The sequence below is a fragment of the Acanthisitta chloris genome, unplaced genomic scaffold (assembly GCF_000695815.1).
Source record: "Acanthisitta chloris isolate BGI_N310 unplaced genomic scaffold, ASM69581v1 scaffold5010, whole genome shotgun sequence".
Lineage (NCBI taxonomy): Eukaryota > Metazoa > Chordata > Aves > Passeriformes > Acanthisittidae > Acanthisitta > Acanthisitta chloris.
The window spans coordinates 4,384-28,654 of NW_008649805.1; the positions used below are offsets into that span (position 1 = coordinate 4,384).

General features: G+C 37.0%; 1 protein-coding gene across 1 annotated transcript in view; it reads left to right on the top strand.

The window, feature by feature from the left end:
- ITGA8 (integrin, alpha 8) overlaps positions 1 to 24,271 on the top strand; it is a gene marked incomplete at its 5' end in the record, with an annotated part of 67,055 nt that overhangs the window by 3,615 nt on the left and 39,169 nt on the right. Inside the window, 8 exons of the mRNA XM_009072519.1 lie at positions 4,619 to 4,674; positions 5,144 to 5,298; positions 6,443 to 6,580; positions 7,049 to 7,116; positions 8,067 to 8,214; positions 14,393 to 14,485; positions 19,846 to 19,925; positions 22,973 to 23,053. Coding sequence (XP_009070767.1) covers positions 4,619 to 4,674; positions 5,144 to 5,298; positions 6,443 to 6,580; positions 7,049 to 7,116; positions 8,067 to 8,214; positions 14,393 to 14,485; positions 19,846 to 19,925; positions 22,973 to 23,053 — 819 coding nt within the window. The remainder of the gene's footprint in view (positions 1 to 4,618; positions 4,675 to 5,143; positions 5,299 to 6,442; positions 6,581 to 7,048; positions 7,117 to 8,066; positions 8,215 to 14,392; positions 14,486 to 19,845; positions 19,926 to 22,972; positions 23,054 to 24,271) is intronic.

The window sequence follows — 24,271 nt, forward strand, 5'->3', positions numbered from 1 at the left end:
GAAAAAACTTAGACCATTTTAACACGGGGTTCTTTTTTTCATTGCTTTTCATTTTTATGCTGCAGTAAGCCAGAAGATGTTTGGTTCCCATCTACAAGAGCTTTAATTTAATTTATAATTCATAATTTAATTTCTGTCTGCTTTATTCTAAAATACTGTTCCCTAAAGATTTAGTTCGTATTACAAAATGACTGAAGAGCAGCTGCTATTTTTCATGCTGTAATTTTTCTCCTTAGTTGGTATAAGCCTGTATTGTGCATATGAAAACAATTAGTAGGGAAACTCCAACAGGCAAAGAATTCCTCTTTCCCATGGGACAGATTTCTGTATCTCTTAGCCAGCTGTGTAACTTGTATAAAGTGTACCGACCGTCACTGCAAAATTAGAATGAAAGGAAACCACCTACCAGAAAAGTTTCAGGAAGTGTGTGTGCATGAATAATGTGGATTACTGTACATCTCCAAGTATTAGGAAAATATTACTTTTGCCATGATATAAATTGGAAAGCTGAAGTACAGAGGAAACATGCACAAGAAGTCATAAGCACAGCTCTGAGAGAATTGTCCTGAGCTTCTAGAAATGTGTAATTCATTCTCTGTCGTGTGTAAAATGCAGCTATTTCTGAGTTCCCCAAACTAGCAAATTTGGAATAAATTCTGCAACTTTGAAGCTTAAAAAAAATGTAAAAATATTTTTTTCTAAGTTAATATCTGTAAAAAGGGGTAAATAGATCAAACACTGTCATTTTTCGAAAGTTGTTTCCACATCAAGTGATTTATGAAGTCCAGGACTGGGTTCTAGCTATTGAGAGGTCTAATTTTCCCATGCATTGGTATTTTTATTACCATTTGAGATATGATTACACACTAGCTACCTTATTGCTACTTCATGCCTAAATTGCATCTCTGAATGTTATTTACTCACCTCTCACTAATTTAAGGTAAATATTGATATTTCAATTTCATAGAGGAGCAGAGGTCAGAGAAGTTACCTGACTCACCAAAAGTAGCACCAAAGTGTCCAATCATGATAAAAAGTCAATTTGTAGAATATATTTTTTATTTGTAAGTGTTTTTCAGGTTTGTATGACTGATTTGAGATGTGCCTTCTAGGCCTTTTGAGAGAACCAGCCATCCACCTTCTGTAAACCCACTAAACCAGGAGGCAGATTGCTTAAAATTTCTCATCCAAAAGTTCCTACTGTCAAAACCATAATTTGAAATAATTATCATTCTTCTATCTCCAAATGTGTTACTGTTACACTAGTAATAAAATATTTGTAATTTTGAGTCATCTAGATTGAGTAAATGAGACATTTCTACATACACTTAAAAAAATAAAGCTGAATACAAAATTCCTACCAAAAATATAAAATCCACAAGTAATAATATTTCAGCCTTTCGTAACTGCATAAATCAGACTATTTTTCTAATATTGCTCCTTTCTACAGCTAGTATTTTCTTTTCCCATTGACCTAACTCCAAACAGGATGTGACCAGTGCCCTGTGGATATAGACCTAAGGGCCATTGTTGAGATGAATTTGTGTGAGTTGAGCATTGAAGCTCTATGTTGGTCTCTGCATCAGACTTTGGCATAACAAAATCGAAAAGCAGGGCAAGTACTAGAGCATCATAGTAGGAGTATATTTACTTCCTTTTTCATATTTTACTTCCAAGAGGAAACAGTTTGTTTAAAGGTCATTTATCAGTAGATGATAACAGCTTCTGCTATTCTTCTGTAGAGGTTTGTGACCTTGCAGGGTATCAGCCTCACTCCCAGAATGGAAGTCCATACTATTAAAGCTTAAACTGCCTTTCTGGTAAGGCTTTATCCATTCTTTCTCTCCATCTGCAATCCTGTATGCTAAAGAAGTTGTTAACAATGACAAATGATGTATCATAGGATCTGGTAATTCCTTCCTTTTCACATCCTGAAGTAAGTTTTCTCTATTTTTCACCTACTAGAATAGCCAGACCAAAATAAATTCTTTCTGATACGAAGTGCAGTATGGAAAATATTATTTGTGGGTAACTAACTTTTTAAGGATTAACCATTTTTAGTGATACTAGGTAATTTTATTACGTTTGACTTCTAAAGAGACTCCTACCTATGCCAAGAGTAGTTTTTAAGAAAGATGAATATATTTAAGCCTCTTGTTCTAATATTATTAAAAAAGTTTCTGTCTACCTGAAGAACATAAAATTATTTCAAACAATTTTTCAAAAAATTCCTTTGTTACTCCAAGATTGCAAGGAAAACTAGTGTGTTGTTTTAAGGCTTTCCCTCTATTTTGTAACTACAGTCAAATACTATTCAACCATGAGCTTCTAGTGATGACAGACACAGCAAAACAAATGCAATGTGGGGATCCCTTCAGAGATGCAAGATTGATAGCACATGAAAAGTTCATATGCTTTGGGATGATGGACTATTTCCCACTTGTTTCTTATCTACTGAAGTTTTCTTCCTTTGATTGTTAATTGCATTGTTTGGTTCATTGCTCATTCAAGCAAGCTCAAAAGCTCAGCTGTTTTGTTTCTTACTGTGACTAGGAGTCAGATCTTGAATCTGCATAAATCCTTTAGCTCTTGTCCTCTTTTGTGGTCTGTCTTTCCCTCTGGTTTCTTTTTCTTGAAGCTAAAGCATCCCTCAACATCTCCACAGCATCTTCCTGTCAAAGTGATAAGCATATCTAAATCTGGGCTGGTAATCAAAATCTTTGATGTATTTAGAGCTATTTCCCTTTCTGACATGCTCTGCCTGGAGTGGAAGGAGTAAATCTTATGCTATGACATGTGACGCTTGATGTCTAAATTGCATTTATGTAATTACACAAGCTTTCCTCATTTTTGTTGTTTTGTCCTGGTGTATTATTGGTTCTTCAACTGTTACTTCATAATTGTAAAGAAGTATGAATATGACTGAATTTCTGCATGGACAGGATTGTCATTTGAAGGCTACAGTTTAGTTGAGTTTAATGATATAATGCCATTTTTTTCCTTAAGAAACAATGCCCTTTTTTTTGCCCCCATTAAAAAAAGTGTTTATAAAGGTCATGAGAGTGACATAAATCCCAAATGTGGCACAGTTTCATTACATTTGTCAGAGGAAGTAAAAGTGAAATTAGAATGTGATTAGAGGGTTTTTCAAAGGTTTTGTATCTGCTGCATGGGGATGTTAGTATATAGTATAACAGTAGTGAGGAGATGAAGAGCAATGGCTAATGCAGATATTTATTAAATTCAAGCTGATTTCAGTGCTGACGTACAATTCATATACCAAGCAAAACATTTTCTGAAGCCATGAAAATTTTCTTTAAGAATGATTGGTAACCAGGGGAGCTTACAAGTTTTAGAAAGTCCCCAAACTTTCACCTGAGCACTTGTACAGGACTTCTTTAGGAAAAATATTGTGGAGAACTAAGTCTTTGTGGAGTGTGACAACAGAAATCAAAAATCAAAAACATGGTTCCAATGATAGATTAATCATTTTGTCACTAATCAAGGAAGTATGCTCTGCTAATTGCATCAACAAGCATCATTAATACTATTTCCCATGTCATCCAGAGTAATTTGTGAAAGCTTTTAAAAAATGTGATTCAGTTAAATATTTATAAAACTTACATAGATTCCTTACAAAGTGAAACTGTTCTATAATCATCAGGTTTTTTAGGGTTTTTAAATTGATTTTGTAGCAAGTCCAGTTAGAAGGTATCAGCCAAGAAATTTATAAAAGGTTTTTCCTGCCTGTTGTTGAGTATAATTGCAAATCTGTTGCCAGTCTTAGAGAGAAATGAAAGTGAATATTTATTGTGAGAAATGGCAAATTATGGCTGAAGTGACATTTTGAAAATACTTATAATTGTGATATGAATATTGCTATGCTCAAAAAAAGCTTGCTGTACATTAGGAAGAGGCAAAATAAAAACAATTAGCTTATAATATGTTGCTTTGTGCAGAATGTGTTGCATTTGAATATGAAATAACATGACTAACCAGTTTCTCTGTGCTTTGATTCAGGTCATGTACCTGCCACATTCTGCAAAACTTAGCTAATTAAATACTATACAGCCTGGTTAGTCTTGTGCCACAAAAATTGAACAATTCAGTTATTATGTTTGCAATTAATTATAGCATCTTGAAATAATGAAAATCTTACAGCAATGCCCTTGGAACACATTGGTATCCCGAGTGTTTTGATTTGCTAGAAAACAGCTTGAGTCTTGATTACTTGCTCAAAGATTTTTTCTGATTTGACCACGGTGAACTAGAAAGGACTTCTGCAAACAACCTCATACCAAGGTGGTTCCCTAAAGCTCAGCATAAAGACCCCAACTTTGCCAATAGTATTAGAAGGGTGATGTCAAGAATTACTGGGAACACAGACTCTTCTCCGTACATTTCCCAGGAAGATACTCAGAGACTGTCTTCTGTGATTATTACCAAAGCCTAGGAGACTTGCTAACATAGTTAAGAAATGTCATCAGTAACTAAATACAGCTCTCAATTAACATCTTTTTAAGGAATTGAAAATAAAATTTAAAAGATATCACTTAGGAACTGCTAATTCCCAGGTCAGTTCTCTCTTTGCTAATAATTACTTCTACTTTTTATGTAGCTTCACTGTAAGAGTCTGCGCAGATTTTGAAGGTCAAAGTATTTCAGACGAGATAGGTAAGAAATGTTTTATATTCCTATAATTTACTGGGCCCACTTCATTCCGGATGTATTTTTTTTCTTATACTTTGAAAGATAATGGGAGTGAGATCCTCCTAAGGCTAGAAAATGTCTGTATAAACCACAAAGCTTCTATTACTTGCTTGAAGGATTTTTGATTAAGATTAAACCATTTTCCAAATAAAACCAAGAATGTGTCTTTTTGGAGAATGTTCTGTTTGGGGAAAAAAAAAATTTAAGAGATGGAAGTCCTGTACATGTATGATCTGTCAATTAAATTAGAAGCTTTAATTACATGCCTTCCATACTTTGGGTCAAAAACTAGTGGGCTGCTAAACAGGCACTGAAAGCATGAATTAGTTTTCCTTGGAAGACTTTGTTAGATTAATTAATTATAATGTATATTTAATTGTTTTGTTTTTTCTGTCCATTTTAAATAAATACTTTATTTATTTGTATCCTTTAGTGCTGAAAGGTGAACTGCAATTAGATTCATTGAAACAGAAAGGAGCTGTTAAGAGGACCCTCTTTTTTGATTACCATCAGTCACATCATTACTTCTCCATTGTGATAGAAAGACAGAAACAGCTCCATTGCCAGGACTTCCTTGTTTATCTCAGAGTAAGCTCTTTAAAATATTTTGGACTGTCATCATCATTTGAGTAGTACCAGGGATTTAAAGATAGTAATAAAAAAGGAGCCACTGGAAAAGAAAGCACATTTCCAAAATTACAGAAATATGAGATAAGATAGGCCTCATCTCTATGTCCAGTATGCCCAGAACATATTGCTGCCTTGAAAAAATTCCAGATGTTAATCTTTGGCTCATCTTTTTTCAATATAAGTATAAAAGAAAGACTTCTTATGAAGAGTGTACAGTTTCTCTGTGTAAAAATACATTCATTTCATGCTCTTCTGGAAATTCTGATCAAATACTGCATATCCTGATACAAAAATGCAAGATTGCTTTCCCTTTTTAGTATCCCTGTGTTTTTTAGTATTCACAGTGAGATAATCAACTAATCATGTTAGATGTCATGCCAGTTCACTTTCAACAGATATTCTAAAGGAGTGTCACAATAAATATTGACCTAAAAGTCAGATGGTTTAAAAAACTATTTTAAAGATAGTTTAACATGTTTTTAGAAAAATTAAAACTGTGAGACTGAAGTTGTAAAAGAGAAAGGGTCAATAGTTACTCATTTGCAGCTGGAATTACCTCATGCAATTGAAGCAGATTCCAAGTCTGGTCCAGAAGGTGCAGCAGGAGGTGAAATAGTGAAGTTTTAAGCAGCATGTAAGGAAGTACCTAGGCAATAAAGGTGGTGGAGTTTCACCATTCCTAATTCATATAAATTCTTGGTTATGGTACAAACCAGCAATATTACCTCCACAAATCCTCACGGGCCCTACCTCCATTTGAAAAGGAAGGTGGGCAGTAGCTGCCAGGAGTTGGTTCAGTGTGTCTCTTTTAAGCAGCTTCATTTTAGCCTAATGCTTTGGAAAATTTCTGAGTCTACTCAGCTCAGCCAGCTTCTTCCAGATGTGGGGCTGTTGAGGCAATGTGTTCTGGGCATTCCAGTTACTGGTGAGTCACTTTGCTTTCCTCATGACACTACATGCAGCCAGAATTTGGCCAGCAGCTGTCAAAGAACTGTGTCTTTTCCTTCAATAAAGGCTGAAGTCTGAATCTGTTGACATACCATACTAATCTGAAATAATTATATTAAACCATTGGCTTTTATTATGTGATTGTCACTTACAGGATGAAACAGAATTTAGAGATAAATTATCTCCCATCAATATAAACTTTAATTATAGTTTGGATGAATCCAGTTTTGAAGATAGTTTGACTGTGAAGCCGATACTGAACTATTACCAGAAAAACTCATTAACAGAACAGGTATGAATTTTGCATGCCACATTTTCTGTACATAAATGTGAAAGTATTTACAAATAGTATGTATGTCATCTTCCTTAAGACAGAGTATTATGGCCATAAATTACACAACAAGGGTTTAATTAATTCAAAATGTAGATTGAATACAAATATAGAACAAACAGGCCTTTAAAGTATTTCCAAGACTTTGTTGTGCTCATAGTTTTGATTGCATTCTACAATATGTAAGCCAAGCTTGTGTGGGAAAGGGCCTGAAAGATGATATTGTTCTGCTAAGGATGTAGTTGACACTCTAAATAGTCTCCAACTTCCATGTGGAAAGGAACTGATAAAAAGGAGAAAGAGATTTTACTCACCAAGGCAGTGCTAGTGGTATTTAAGACACCTAGGTTAGTGATATTTAATGAAGTGATTTGGACTTCGAGGCATGTACTAACTGTACTACAATTTTTTTTCTTTGCAATAATACAGGCTTACATTCTGGTTGACTGTGGGGAGGACAACTTGTGCATTCCTGACTTGCACCTTTCTGCTATACCGTAAGTTAAATAAAATAGATGATGCTGTATGTGAGAAAGCCCAAGCACTGCTAACTCCTGTAACAGAGTGAAGCATGTAGAACACACTTCTGTTGTTTAATACAGCTAATCACTCTAACCTGAGTTCCTGATTTTAGTTTGTGCATCCATTTCATCTTGAAAATCAGGAAATGCAGAAATGCACACTTGCAAGTCACATTCATGATGTTTAATGATGATCATAGAAAATACAGTTTGCAGGTGTTTGTTAGGAGTGGTTCTAGTTTTCTTAATGCCAAGAGATAATACAAATTGTTGTTCGTAAGAAGTTTCAGATTTTTTTGTTTCAGTGTGCCAGTGTCTTTGAACACAATTCTGAACTCAGTATACAGTGGAGTAAATGAATCTCAGAATAAAATAATTTCAAAATATGGTAATAGTTCCTCCTATGGAGACCAAAATATTCCAAGCAGGACAAGTGGGGAACCTCTGACAGTTATCTGCCATCAAAGTCAGTCCATAGCTGTGAAAGGAAAGGGCACAGTGCCATTGCAGGTTTCAGGAGAATTTCTGTCGTTATTCATTTTACAATGAGCATGAGGGGAACACTACCACCTTTGTGCCCTCCAGAAAACAATGCTGATGAGACCCTTGTGGCAAGTGATTCCTCCACTAAATACTTCTTGCTGGTTAGAAAGTAGTAAGGCTTTGAAATTTTATACCAGTAATTTACAAGTTCTGTGGTAGTCCACTTTGGTTGTCCATGGTGGTATTTTCTCTTGACCTCTTTTTTACCCAGGTGCTGGCATACTTTTCCATGGGGTCTTTTTTTATGGAAAATGTTTTATTATGTGATCACAGATTATTTTTCGGAACAGATGCTATGAGAGCAAAATGTCCTTATGCTTTATTCATTTGTAAACCCTAATTGTGCATGTTTTAACCTCTGACAAGTAGTGTGTTCTGTACAGGGATACAGACCAGCTAATAATTGGAGAAGAAAACTGTGTCATGCTTATAATAAATCCAAGGAATGATGGGGAAGGAGCCTATGAAGCTGAGCTACATATAAAGATTCCACCAGAAGCAGATTACACTGGGGTTGAACGCAACAACAAGGTAAATGAAAATCAAAATGTTAGTGATAATAAAGCAGAGATATGAGAACAAGCTTAGTCTACATAGGTTACACCAGCTGAAAGCAGTGCAGAGTGAGGTGCCCCTCAGGAAAGGATATTCCTTCGACTCTGAGCTATCCTTGCTTACCCAGCCTAGGCGAAAGATTTGCCATGTCACCAGAAGATGGGACAGACAGGACCATTCTGTTCAGACCAGCTCATGTCCATCTGCTTGCTGTTAACTTAGTTATAATACCACACAAATACTGTTGCATTTGTCCTAGGGCTAGATCTATTCACATCATTTGGATTTTGAATCAGTAAACCATACCAGTAGTAGGAAGTGATAGTGCCAAATGCCCTGAGTGCTTCCAATGTGTGATCCCATGGTACCAGTCTGAGTTAATGAGTCCTGCTGACCCCCAGACACTTGGGAACTGCTCCCAGCACAGCAGTGTGTTACCATTATAAAGGGTGTCCCAGCCTCCGATATCCTCAATAGTTGAACATTAACTGAAGCATAAATTTGACAAAATTGTTTTCCTTCGTTGTCGATTGTTTTATGTTATCGGTGGGTCAAAACTGCAGTTATCATGTAAAATGTGCCAGTGTTCACAGAACTAATGTTGACCAAAGTCCTGCTGAGCTGTACTGAACATGCAGTGTTTCCTTTTTGGGTCTGTTTGTTTTTTAAAAGCAGAGATGAAACACTATCCTGCAAACAAGCAGAGTGTTCATGTATTCTCTGTTGGACAGCAAGTCTGAATCACCTCATCTGCACATAAATCTCTCAAGCTGTTGCAACATGAGCCTGTTTTTTTCTGTCAGTGCCTGGAATGTTCAGAAGGGCCTCAAGGGTGAGAGTGGGAGAAAGCAAGTTAATTTTCTTTGAAAAGACAAATGTTTTAAGGAAGTTGAAAGTAACTTACAAGGTATTTCCTCATTCTCCTTCTGTCAGTGACTTTATTAATGGCCTTTTAACCTAGTTTGAAAAAAATTTACAAGAAGTAATGATGTCAGCAAAGATGAGAATACGGATATTCACATCTCAGAAGCGTATCTCAGAGACACCAGCCTTTTCCTGTTGCCTATTCCTTTTGTTCTCTTATCAAAGCCTCTGTTTTTTGGATTGTGATCTACTTAAGTTCTTCTTAATATACTACACATGGTTACATTTTTTCTTCATTGCTCTTTAGGAATCTTTTTAGCTGTTCTTTTGGACCTTACCAAGAATGTCAGGGGAGACCCTTATTCCAAAACTCACAGCACATATTAGTACATATCTATCATTTGAAGGACTTGGGGGTGCTGGTGGATGGGAGGCTGGACATGAACTGGCAATGTGCACTTGCAGCCCAGAAAGCCAACCATGGCCTGGGCTGCATCAAAAGCAGCATGGCAAGCAGGTTGAGGGAGGTGATTCATCCCCTGCTCCACTCTGGTGAGATCACAACTGGAGTGCTGCATCCAGTTCTGGGGTCCTCAGCACAGGAAGGACATCACCTGATGGAGTGAGTCCAGAGGAGGACACCAGGTTGATTAGAGGGATGAAGCACCTCTCCTGTGAGGAAAGGCTGAGAGAACTGGGTTTGTTCAGCCTGGAAAAGAGAAGGCTTTGGGGTGACCTAATTTTGTCCTTTCAGTAGCTGAAGGGAGCCTACAAGAAAGATGGGAAGGGACTTTTTACAAGGGCATTTAGTGACAGGACAAGGGGGAATGGATTCAAACTGAGAGTAGGTTTAGATTAGATATTGGGAAAAAAAATCTTGATTATGGGGGTGGTGAAGCACTGAAACAGGTTTCCCAGAGAAGCTTTGGATGTCCCATTCCTAGAAGTGTTTAAGGAGCAACCTGGTCTAGTGGAATGTGTCCCTATCTACAGCGGGAGAGTTGGAGCGACATGATTTTTAAGGTTCCTTCCGACCCAAACCATTCTATGATTGTACAATTTAGACTGGAGAGAAATCACTCAGGGCTTTTTATTATTTTCTGAGTAAAAAATAAAAAATAGAATTTTATAGTGCCAGCAGGGTAGACTCATGGAGAAAGGAAGGAAAGAAGACATGGAAGATTTTGGTGCTTTGGAAGAATAAAGAGAAGCCAGAATGGCTTGGAAAAGAGTGATAAAATGTATTTTTCTTTTGAATACAAAATTTTAAAAGCCCAGGAGACATAATGCACCTTCTTCATTTTTGTCAAATTTTATGGAAGATAAAACACCTTTTTGACAAATCCAATTCTGAATCCTTGTAGATTTGTAGGGGAATTGCCTTCCTATTGTCCACATTTAATTGGTTCACTGCCACACATAATTTATTTCATATTCTCTTACTTTACATACTTACTCCATTTAAAGAGGTGTCATTATGTTCTTTCTGAGAAGAATCAAAACATTAGTCCTGCTATCTACATCATTCTTAGTGTCTTCCCTTCTGTGTTTCAAGGACAGTTTTCACAAGGATTATAAATGACACCAAAGCAAGTTTATTCTTTCGTTTGTTTGTAAATGTATAGTTCTTAAAAATACGGTATTTGTGGTATGGTGATATTAAGGTGATACAGATATGGTGATATTTGTGATATGGTTCCATTAAGTAAACTGAAAAATTAACTTCTAAGTGCATTTGGAAAAGAAATTGATATTGTAACTTTCTTGAAAAAGACAGCTAAAATCTTCTGGCATTTAACTGCTGGTAGAGGTTGACTCTTATGTATTCTGTCGATTTTATGTACTGCTGTACATCATCTAAAACTGCTTTGAACGTGACAAAGAAAAATATGCAGTCTTTGTAATTTAAAAAGAAAATTTAGAACAAAAAACCACATTTATAAACATTAATTACTTTATTATGGGTCTACTCTGGGTTTAGCCTAATAGAGAAGCATGTTTATCACTTGAATGCTTTCTTTCCAGCCTGCTTTTCTTTTTGTCTTTAGATAACTTACTGGGTTATTCTATATAATTTGAATTACACTCAGAAGGTACTGAACCAGATAACTTACTGGGTTATTCTATATCATTTGAATTACACTCAGAAGGTACTGAAGTCAACAACATAAATGGAAATTATCTTGCCTTCTATTCCTTCCCTTCAGCTTTATGCAGCACAATGTTTGACCTGCCTCAGTTGTCCCTAACTTGTTATCTCAGGCCTGATTTTGTAGAATATTGCAAGCAGACTCTGCAATTGTGTCGAATGAGTAGCATTTTGCAGAGATCTACATGATCATATGCAAGTGGAGAGGCAAGTGAATGTGTGTGATCTTAAAGTTTGAGGTCAAGGATGTGATTCTGGAGCTTCATTGATTCCTGCAGATATAGACACTTGCTTCAGTCAAAAGCTGATTGTTGAAATAGAATGGCTTACAATGAAATCAGATGTGTTTTACTGACAACCCATTGTCTTGTACTAACTGTTCATATGCATAAGGTGTGAAGTTAACTGAAATTAGCTGCAGCCAGAAAAGTATAACTGTGTTATATTACTTCATATTTCCATGGCCAGGAGTAGATCCAGAGACAGTATACACTTGTTGTTGATACATCCTTACACTGCAACAGCATTACTGTGTGTTTGAACCCCAAGCCAGTGCCTGGATATTGTGCACAAATCCTTTGCCCTGCGAAACAGTTGCAGTAGTTGTAGTACTGCCTTAGTAGCAATAGCTGGGACCCAAATTCTGATGGAATAATTAGCAGAAGTAAATCAGGAAAATAAAAAGCCCTAATAGGTATTTGTTCCACACCAAAAACATTTTGTATTTTGGCAGAACTGTTTCTTCTCAGGCTGGAAATTGCTGAGTGGTGGCAGATCCCATCCAGATTTGTATTGCACTTGATAAGCTCTGAGCCTTTCTGAACTAAAGCATAACACTTAAAATAAGAAAAAGATCTGAATCCTTCTTGCCTTACAAGAAAATTCTTAGAATAAGTACATGGTGGCTGACTAGATGATTTGAGCCTTTTGAGGACAAACAGTGGTTCTTCATACCTCAACTAGATGAGAAGCTAAATTCTGACAACTGGTTCCTAATCCATCCACTTTTCCTCAGAAAATAGAATTGGGAGGTGACGATCAAGGAAAGAGAGGAGGTGTTTTACTGTTCAGCCTGTTGTGCTTAACTGTTCTGGCATCAATTAATAATTCATCAGCTCGACCACCAAAAAGAGTTTCAAGTTTGTAGGCTGCCTGGATTACTTAAAGCATCCAATTATTTTCTAGTTAAAATGCACCCTGGGAGCACATGTGTTAATTGCTGGGGTTTTACTTCTGCCCAAGACTGCCAAAAAGACCATGTGTTGCTATAAAAATATAAATTGCTACCAGTGACAGGTAGAAGGGGTTTTGTGGCAAACCCTTCCATCTGGCTGAGTTACAAATGAACCCGCTGATGCTGACAATGTTAGATGTAGAAGTCTCTGCTCTTGCTTGCTTCCTGCCTGGTTTTTGTTTTCCTGCTTTGTACTTATCCACCTCAAGAAAGTGATCAATGAGAAAACAAAGGCAGAAAATCTCATTATTGAAACGATTCTACCACAGCTGACTGTTTGACACATCTTTATGCTGCACAAATTAGCTTCTGTGATGCTGGTCATATAAATTCTGTACCATTAATTGTTTTCAGCCTAAGAGCGTAGACTCCAAATTGTAGAAAACCTACTCACAAAGCTCTTCTATTTTCTCAGTCTTTGAAGGACAAAAAAAATGTGTGATAAGGGCTGATTTACTCTGTGGCAGTCTATGATACAGCATTTTTAATGAAACTGCCAAATATCCAATATAGATTAATATTCATTAAGTCATTCACTTAGACCTCAATTTCAACCTCCCTCCCCTAATAAAAGTGAAACTATAAACCTACACATCAAGCTAAAATGAAGAGTTTTCCAGACAAATTTGATTTCTACTGTATCAACACCGTCTCTTCTCCCACCTGTTGCTTCACACCTCTAATTAAACAACTGGAAAGATTGTAAAAATCCTCTCCTCCCAGCCCTAGAGAGACTTGGGAAGACTATTAGTGCACTGGACATGCTGTGCAACAGAATTTGTTCCCTCCTAGTGAACTGTAAAAGTGTCAGTGTACAATGAGGTGTGTGTAACAGAATTTGTTTCCTCCTTGTGAACTGTGAAAGTGTCAGTGTACAATGAGGTGTGTGCTGAGGGCACGCTTCACATGGGCTCTGTTTAGGACATGCCCTATCTTTTCTTTTAATCTCAGGAAATGATGAGGACAGCATGTCCACGCTGACTTTTACAGATAGGAATGAATTGCTAGTCACTGGTCTGGAGATTTCCCAGGTCTTTTTATATAAAGAGCATGAACTTGCACATACTCTTTTGCCTGTGAGAATCACAGATGAGAGGAAAGGTAGTGCAACTTGCTGCATCCTGCTGTTACAAAGTGGGTTATTTCTGCACACGTATCAAATTATATTCTTTTATTAAATATGTCAGAGAGGAAAGCAGAAAAAAACCAACATGTTTTGTTGCTTTGTCTTATTCTGTATCTCCTAACTTGCACTATTCTATAGCTCTAACTTGCACTGTTCTATAGCTGTTCCTCCTTTTACACAGTCCATTTTGTTTACAGATGATACAACTAGTGATAAAGATTGCTATGAACAACAAAAGCTTAATTTCTGGTAATGTGAAAACCTATCTTCTTTGTTGCTAATTTATAAATACAGGTAACAGTTTATGTTTTCACAGAAGTATTTAATGTTCTAAGTATTTTACCGTGGGCTGGAAAATAAAGGTCTAGACTTGATCCGTAGTAAAGTTCTGCCAATGCCAGAAAATCACTGTAAAGACCTCTAGCAATGGATAACACAATTTGTTGCAATTAATGTGAGACCTTGTTCTCTTCACCTACTCTTTTTTTTCTCTAAGTTTTCATGGCTATAGGAATGATTCACAACAACAAAGCAGTATGCTAAAACTACACATAGAGTGATCTCATCATGACTCTTAAGGTACTGGGAAACTATCCTGTTTGTTTTTCCCTGGCATCAATTTTCCCCCGTTGTCTGACAATCACCAAGTAAATGTTTTGATAGTGCATTGAGCAGGTGTCCGAAATCAAAAGAAATGTCACAGTCAAAAAGGCATCACTTTCCCAACTGGATACATTTCACTGTGATCTCTGACATCTATATTGGTGTCCCTTTGTTGCAGGCACTGCGTGTATTGAGCTGTGATTACAAGATGGAAAATGAAACTAGAATGGTGGTTTGTGATCTTGGGAACCCCATGGTGGCTGGCGCAAACGTAAGGGAAAACCAGATGCATTTACTGATTTTTATCTAACTGAATTTTAAAGAGGAACGAGTGGAAATCTATTCAGTTAGCAGGATGTGTCCCAAAAGGCAGCACATAAACCAAATTATTTACTTGGACAGGAAATTGTTGGTGTAATAAGAGGCAGAATTGTGCTTCTGAAAAACTAACAGTTTGTTTTTCTAAAAGATTAATTATGCTAGAACCTGTGTTTTATTTTGCTTACTGTAATGAAGATGAAAGTGACTCGATTTAAGTCACAGAAGATGCACTAGTGTAATGAGAAGAGAAATGAAAGTGACTCAATTTAAGTCACTGAAGATGCACTAGTGTAATGAGAAGAGAATCCCAATCCACAATGTGATATGTATTTGTCCATTTTAGTATTCTTTCTGCTTAAGATATATATACTAATTGAGAGCTTCTTTAGCCTAATTCTCATCTTGCATGCATAAGGGTTTTCTTATCAGTTTATATCACCATTTATATCCAGGAAAATGCAGTTGGAATAAAGTGTTTCTTCAAGTTATTCATGTAATTCTAAACATTTTCCTAAGACAGCCTCTCATAAATCATACTACACATTAAATGGAGTGTTGGGAGCCTTGTTTTTAGACAAAAGCAGAACTGAATAATGACTGATGATGGACAATAGATAAGGATTAAACAGAGGTTTGGAGATTAAAAAGAGCTACCCATTCCACAGTTGTCATCCCTTGTCCTGTTTCATGACAAAACCATTCTGAGCAATCCCAGAAGTGTTAAATCCAGGAATGTTCAGCCATGGATGCTCTTGGAGAGGAATTTAGTGTTGGTCATAAATCCATAAATGCTATGAATGTTTAACTAAAAGCAAATAATCCAAACATTTATACCTAGATAAAAAGTTGTCTTAATAAAAATGAGGTGGTCAACAGAATGAACATATATCATAAATAAACAACAGTTTTCAATTGAAAATTGAAAAGTGAAGTAAATTTCCTTAGTATTTTCAAAATCTCTACAAAGTTAAGGTGTGTCCTACAAAAGATCAATATTTCACTCCTCAGACTCTTTATAGAGGGGTTTTTTCCTGGCCTCTTATGGTCTTGAAGCAGTTCCCATCTGACCCTCAATAAAAGAACCAAATGAGTTACATCATAGGAGACTGGGACTAGAATAAGTTTATTTGGATCCTGGGCATAGCCTCAAATCAGCCATAGAACTTTTGAAAGTGAGTGAGAGCAGGTGTCTTATACAGTCATCTGCTTACATGGCCCCAGGCAGTACCAGAGGGTCTTTGGGATTACAAGGAGCTGAAAATCATTGAAAACTGAACTCCAGATGATGCACCCCCTGGGAGGAGGAATCTGCCTAATGGGGATCCTTCTCTGTAGAACTACTGTGAACTAGAAGTCTGAATACTATAATCATTTTCTGGAAGGGACATAGACAAGGGAGCTAAAAGACTTTGTGTGTGTTGTTTATTTCTACTAAGTGAAACTCCTAAAAAGAGTAATTGGAAAAATTTCTCAGGAGTGGAATTTTCATAATGGGATAATGGGAGACAATGAGAGGCTGAAGCACTTAATAGATTCCCAGTCAAGGGAAATAATTTTTTGTACCGAGAAACCAGCAATTTTTGTTATCTGCTTAGTGGTTTCGTGGTTAGTCTTGAGGCAGAAGCAAAAGATACAGATAGAAGCGGACAAGAATCTTGTGGGAGACTGAGATGCATTGAAGTGGGACAGAAGAGCATAAAAACCCTTTAGAAAGAAAAGGAAGAATAAACACAAGAGAACACAAGAGATGCTAGCATGTATACCAAGCTAGAAGCAAATCTTTGTGGTTCCCATGTTGTCATAAACACAAGCCATGGAAAGGTCTGAGTATGGAGGTATTAGACTACAAACCCTCACACTCCTCCTTTTGAATCCAAAGCCCTGTTTCCACCTTATGCTTGACCCAAAATGCTAGCAGTGTAAAGATTTGAGGAGTGGCCACTAAAGCAGTGCTACTCTCACCTGTCTCCTTATGAATTTTCATAGCATAACTAAGATTTTCTTTTTCAGAATTAGTTCTAGGGCTGCCATAAATGCCATTACCAAATACTCCTGATCAAAATACCTCATAAAGAGAGACTTAAAAGTAGCAGAATAAAAGAGCAGATTTTGTAACATGTTTAAGGATATTCTGGTTTATAACAAAATAATCCAACCCTCGAAAATTGAAGCATATGAAGATAGAACGTTACAAAGCCAGTTGGCAAAAAAACCCAATTGTTTGAGTCTTAAATCCTAATTTATCTTTGTAACCAGCTCTCCTGGAAGCTTGGTAAAGGTGAAAGGACTTGTGTTTTTTCAGTCCAAACATATTTATGATGGCAAATTCACTTCCAAAAGCAAAATACCAAATTGCATAAATCAGAAAAGGTTGCTCTGATCCATTTCCAATTTTGAAAAACAATTCTGCTTTGGCAGGAGATCAGTTGTTCTCAAAATACTCAGTCAGAAAGAGACTCTGTGGAAGTTGCAAGTTGGAAAGGGGGGTTAGGTCAATACTGAAAATTCCTAAAAATCTTAACTATTGAGTCACTGTAATGACTTTTAAGCACCCTGAAATCCTAGAATTCTTGAACTCTAAGATCAGCTTCTGAGAATGAGGTGAGGGTTATGTTGGGATTTTGTGATACAACCCAGGGGATATCACTGCAGCAGGCTACAGGGTGATCTGACACTTCATGTCATCAAAATGCATTATTGTCATCTGTGTCCTTGAAATTGTTTACTGGCCCCCAAAAAACCTCAAACCCTTAATCTTTTCAGTAATATCTATAAGGTTAAAAAATATGAAAAAGTAAAAAAAGGAGATAAATAGAAATGGTAATGGAGAATCACAATACCACATGGCCCAGAACGCAAACTGTCTGATAGCATCTCACTGCCAAATAGTGCTCAAAGTACTGATATGTGACACTGAAATGAATCAAACTGTCAAGATTCCTAATGCCTGTTCAGTGGCCTTAGCAAGTGAGATCTTTCATATGCACTTATCTTTCATATCCACTCTAAGACATTTCCATGAAAGCTATCTGTTTCCCAGCATATCGCTAGATCCTGTCAAACATAGTAACAGATTAAAGCTAATCAATAATGAAGAAATGTCATGTATTTCAAAGATACATAGTGTTACAAACACAAAAAATAATACAGTTTTAATTAAAACAACTTCACTTGAAAAGTTTTAAATAGAACTAAACTATTCTGATAAAATGTATGTCCTACTAAAATAAGGTTGAGTGATTGCTAAGTTACGAGTTCAAGCAAATTAAACTACTTTGGCCTCAGAAGGTTTTCAACAAGGGTATGTGAGCATCTTTGCCCCTTTATTAGTATCAGTGTCAAGGGTTACTTGACATTAACAAAGTCATGCAACCATACAAATACAACATCTGCAGCTTATTAGAGTAGTACAGTAGGAATGTGTTTCACTATTAAATAAGGGATTAAGTCTCAGGGGTGTAATAGATCATCAAAACTGTAGTTCATGTCTGCTTGTCTGATGAAAGTCTTATCTTTGATTCATCAAATCTTTTCTGCTGAAAGTGGAAACAAATTTGTTTAGACTGGTTAGTAAAACCAGTAAGAGAAATGGTAAATTGAATATTTGTAAATTTTTGTCTAACATACCAAAACAAGTCATTATATTTTTAAAGGTGAATGGAATATCAATACAGTTGTTAATATCATCTCCAAAAATTAATTTAAAAAAAACCTTACATCTCTATTCCAAATCAACTACTCAAATTCTGAGTAATATAATGAGCACTGTCTTTTCATCTGAAAGATTTTACTTAGAGATCAACTATACCTACAATATTAGTTAGAATTAAGGATTTAGACTTGTCATTTCTTTTATTATGACATCATAGGCCAACTGAAAGAAGTAGTTGAAACATGTTAGGTAAGTCTTGTTCTGGAGATGGATTAAAATTCGGTGTTTCACCACTGCAAGCAAAGAAAGAAGGAGAATGGAATGAAAATAAAATGGTTGAGAAAAAGGAATTGCTTAAGTATATGAAATTGCATTTACAGAGGAAGATTCCTCCTCTTCAGTGATGTTGAAAGTAGGTCTCAAACATAAAGCCCTACATTGTTGTGTCTTGTCCTGTTGCCAACAAGGTTTCCCCAAACATTTTAAGGAAATTATTCCAAGCAGACAACTCTGTTTTTTAAATTTTTTTTCTCCCTGTAATCTAGTCAGATATTGGCAGAAATGAGGGAATGATGTCCTCATTTCCTAACAGCTTTTGATGAATTTCTCAGGAAGATTGTTTCTCCACATGGACAGTATGCCTATATGCAATCATCCTTTTTAAAAGAATGAAAGCAGTGAACAGTTGTAGAATGAAAGGAGTGAGTAGTTGTAGAAGTGAAAAATTCACATCAGATTTTAAAAAGTGCAGTTGAAACAATTATAAACATCAAAGTAGAATTTTATTAATTTAACATTGAAGGCAGATGGCTTCTCTCCCTGCTCCCCTGCCATCTACATGCTGGGGCTGTAAATATGTCCAACAAGAGGCTTACAGAGACTTTCTCAAGTGAGCCCTTCTCTCTTCTGAATTAACTTGTTCTGCTTTACTCCATGTCCTTCTTGCAAAGCAAATGGAAATTGTCAAAGGGAGGAAGCAAGGTCTGCATAAACACAAGTGAGCACCAGTGGAAGCACTATCTCCTTCAGTTTTGGGAACTGTGTTTTACCCACTATCTCCTCTGGTCACACATTGCAAGTTGTGGTAAACTGAACAGCAAACAACTTGGAAGCTGTATTCCTCTTAACATAACCAGAAAGAAAAAAAAACAACTAAAAACCAAATCAATCTAAAATTAAATTAACTTGTGCTAATTTAGCCTCAGGAGGTCAGTTAGCCCCACAGCACCTAAAGCATGCAGCACATATGTCATAGTTGCAGAGACAATGTGGGGAGCAGGAAGCCCTGAAGACCTGGGCAAAGGCATGGATGGATGGAGGCAGGGCAGGGAGGTGCCAGACAGCTATTATTTTCTTTTGGCTTGGCAAAGTAAGGCAAAGACTGTCTGGATGAAGAAAGGCCCACCACTGTGTTCTTGGGAATATGCTTCTCTAGTCCTCTGATCTTCCCTCCGTTTAGCCAAGTTTTCCATCTGGTGACAGACACCAGCAGGATGGTACTTTTATCCTGGGAACAACTAGATGATATTATTTCATACTGCTTTTAAAAAGCAACAGTATCCTGTACAATTCATGAAATGCAATGTTGAACAGTGTTGCTTTATTGATCTGGAAAGCTCAACCGAGTTTAGTAACCTGCTGTTTTGTTTCTTTCTCAGTTCTCTACAGGCATTCGATTTTCCGTTCAGCATTTTGAAAATGCAGGTTTCAGCATCAATTTTGAGCTGCAAATAAAAAGGTTAGATATTTTATCAAGAACATAATTATTTAAATTATTAATTCTATGTGAAGTTTAATATATATGAAGGTCACTCTAACTCTTGGGTGTCAGTAATTATTTCATGGGCTTTCCTATGGTAGCTTATTTCAGGAGGATTTGTGGAATTGGAGCCTTGTAAGGTTTGAGCAAAATCAGTCTTATTTCATTAAAATTCAGGTTAACTGATTTTGGTCAGCAATCCAAGGATCTTCTACAGATTTGCCAAATTTGCACTTTGCTTTCCCCTTCAGAATTAATGAAGTGATCACTTTGTATCAAAGCTGCATGTGCACAAACATCATGCTCTGAATTTTAAAAAAAGTCTTGCCTCTTCTTCACAACAATTTAGAAAATCAAAGGAAAGCAGTTAAAATCTGCTCAACAGATTTACTGGCATGAAGAGAGAGAACTGTTTCTTTTTGATGCAGGTGAACCTTTGTCGTTTTTCCATTCGTTTCCTCCCTATTTGTAGGCCTCAAATATTAGTGCTGGAGAATCTTCTGTTCTATGGTGAGCAGTACTTCTTCCACAGGGACAAAAAATCACATGGTGGGCTGGGTTACAATAACAGCAGGATCAAACCTGGGACATTTTCAGTAGGTGGCAGGGCTTCTGCTCCATCTGTCCTCAACAAATATACACTGAAGTTCCTGATGGAGCCCTCCCTGCCCCACGTGGAGGGGCTTAATTGCTAATGTCTGGCCTTAATGAAAGCCTTGATCATGTTCATTATGGTAAATAACTGAGACATTTAAAACGTTTAAGTCATGTTTTTGTAATGTAACGCTTGAAGGAAAGGACAAGCAGAAAGTAGAGAAGGGCACAGAAATGCCACAGAAGTCAACAAGGTGGTTGGTCAGTCCTCAGCCCTCTCCCAGGAATCTGACTGGCAAGATGGACATCATGCAAACCTGGACATGGACTCTTCTGGAGAGAGACACATTTAGCTTGTAGCTCCCCTGTCCATGCTACTTAATGCAAGCAATAGTTTTAAATGGGTATCAGAGACTCATGTCACTACCTTTTTCATGATGTGAAATTTGAGAGCTTTAGAGCTTTTCAATAGCTAAATCTTTCTAGGTAATAAGAGCTGAGGGTGGGTCACTTTTTTTAGAAAAAGTGACAAGACTTAACTGAGGAGTAAGTCTGAACTTCAGGAAACAACATCTCATGAATATGACTCATTAAAATGTAAAGGGAGGAAATCTGTTGGCTACAAAATCCAACAGTTTCCACTAACTGGTATCAAAATGCTGAAGAGCACCCAGATAAAAAAAAGAAAAAAGAGTCAAACTTCTTGCATGGAGAATGTACCCTGCAGTTAAAACTCACTGCTTTGTACATTAATTCTCAAGCAGCACTATGGTTTGTGCATTTCTATGTCCTCAGTGGACAGGCAAAACAATCCTAAAAGTAAAAGGAACAGAAATCCATGAGGCAGAAAGAGGAGATTACCTATACGAAAGGAAAGGGAAGCAAAGAACACATCTGAAATTGTGTCCTAGTCTGATTTATCCAAAAGAGAGACATTTCATTTGCTTCAAAACATCAAGTGGAAAATAAATATTTTGGTTTGCACGACTGAAGTTCATTACTTGTAGGAAACAAGCAAGAGCTGAATCGTGTCTTCAAATCTGATTCCTTTTTTATGTACACCTTAGAGAGAGAGATGTCCTGGCACTTTTATTTAAACTATATTCTTCTCTAAAAAAAACCATAAAGCATGAACAAGGTTTGAGAAACAGATAGATATGATCAAAATCTGTATTTTAACTCCATGGAAAGTAGAACCATTATACAAATTGGAGAGCAGCTTATTCTAACAAAGTAGTGGTATGGTAATTTTTATACTTTGAGCACTTTTTGTACTTTTGTACTCAAAACAATGGCTCAAATAATGTTTGAGGGGAATCTGCATCAGTTTACAAACAAGTTAGAGCTGCTTTTAATTTTTAGCAATCTGTAACCAGAAAGCAGTACTGCCCTTTACTCCTCTGGAGTCAGTCACTGGGAGTGCTGGCCTCCTCTGAATGTTTCCATTTGACTGATGCTACCCAGATGTGATAACAGCAAACTGTGACAGCAGTAGAAACTTGGTCTCCATGAAGCAAGGAAGTCCACACTTCCTTGAAAAAAGCATCCATAACTTTCTAGCGTTAGTTCCATAATTAAATATATTCTAAGTCTCTAATTATTTATTTTCACTATCTTCATGAATATTGAGTCATAGTTAATTAGTGGGAGGTGTCCCTGCCCATGGCAGGAGGGGTTGGGACTAGATGATCTGTCAGGTCCATTCCAACCCCGAAAATTCTATGATTCTATGAATTTGAACCTGCAAACCTTCCTTTACATGAATGGGCTATAGTCATAGGAGTGGCCTTTTGAAATAAGAGCAACTATGCTTATTACTAAGGATTTGCAATACGAAAAGATGGTAACAGGAGTGAGAGCACTTGACATTAAACATAAGGATATGTTTTCACTGCTAAATTGGATTAAGAGTATAAACACTCTCTGGACAGGGGAGGAGAGGAAAGAAACTAAGAAAAGTAAAGAAACAGTTGATCTTAGTTCTTTTTCCTCAAAGACTGTCAAGCATAAGTCTGGAGTCATAAAAGCAAATTTTATTATTACAAAGCCTGTCTTGTTTATTAACACTGTCTTCCTTCAATGCACGAAACAAACTTGTGTTCTATTAAGACACTTCAATCCATACAGATAGCCAAGTTGAACAAAGTGATATTCTGAGCAAAATAAAATTTGTATCATCATATCCATCACAGGACTCTTTAAAGGAAGCTTGAGTTTATTATATTATGAAGCATATGATGAGCTCAAATAAAATCAGACTTAAATACCAGTGTCCTCAGCGACTGAAGAGTGGCAATAGGAAGCCCATGCTCTAATATGTCCAGTGGCATTGCTGTCTAATTGTGGGCCTTGTGGTAGTCAGTTCTGTGTCTTTAACAGTCTAGAGTTGTGATGAATAACCTTTTTTTAACCCCTGTACATATCTTTTCCAGTTCTAACAAGATAAATGCCACCAGCAATTTAGTTAACCTCCCTATCAACATCAGTGCTGTGGCTCAAGTACAGATCAGAGGGTAAGTATTTGATTATTTCAACTCATTGTAATAGCTACTTTTTAAATTGAATTCTTCTGCATATAATAATCCCATACAGTGAATCTTTTGACATATTCTAATCCCAAATCCCTTATCCACCCAAGACACCTGGGTATTATGTCTGCAAGTCTGGCAGGATGGAGCTACTAAGGACTTACTGTGTGTCTGTGCAAATACAGCACACAGTAGAATCTCACACTGTAGTAACACCAGTCAGAGCCAACATTTTATTTGGGCATAGAAATTATGTATGGATGTTACCAGTATAAAATACTTGTTGATATATGTAGGTCTCCTTGTGCAACCACTTGGGCACTTAGTGCTGAATGCCAAGGCAGAATCTACTACTTTTATGACTGGAAAGGTGTAACACACTACGGCAAGGCATATACTAATAGAAAGCACACTGAAGCCTATGGAGAAAGGATGAGTAAAGAATGAGTTATGACAAGAAGTCAACCAGCTGCTGCTGCAGGATTCTTACATTTCTGCCTGAAGCAGGTGCCTATCCACTGACACAAAGAATACCAAAACTAAACAAGCACGTGATATGCTCAAAGATGATTATTTCTATCTCTATTCTCATATGCAGCTTGGTTTCAGAAACTATAGAATGCAATTAGGTGATAATTGGCAGCTGAACATGAGCCAGCAGTGTGCCCAGGTGGCCAAGAAGGCCAATGGCATTCTGGCTTGTATAAAACATAGCATGGCCAGCAGGACAAGGGCAGTAATCATCCTCCTGTACTTGGCACTGGTCAGGCCACACCTCCAATACTGGGTTCATTTTTGGGCCCCTCACTGCAAGAAGGACATAGAGATGTTGGAGTGTGTCCAGAGAAGGGCAGTGAAGCTGGTGAAGGTTCTGGAGCACAAGTCTTGTGAGGAGCAGCTGGGATCATTTAGTCTGGAGAAAAGCAAGCTCAGGGAGGCCTGAAAGGAGATTGTAGTCAGGTGGGGATTGGTCTCTTCTCCCACGTAGCAAGAGATAGGTAGGACAAGATGACACAGCCTCAAGTTGTGCCAGGGGAGATTCAGGTTAGATACTAGGAAAATTTTCTACACAGAAACGGTTGTTGAACATTGGAATAGTCTGCCCAGGGAAGTGGTGGAATCACCAGCCCTAGAGGTGTTCACTGAGGGATGTCATTTAGTGGTGGACATGACAGTGCTAGTTTTTATGGTCAGACTAGTTTT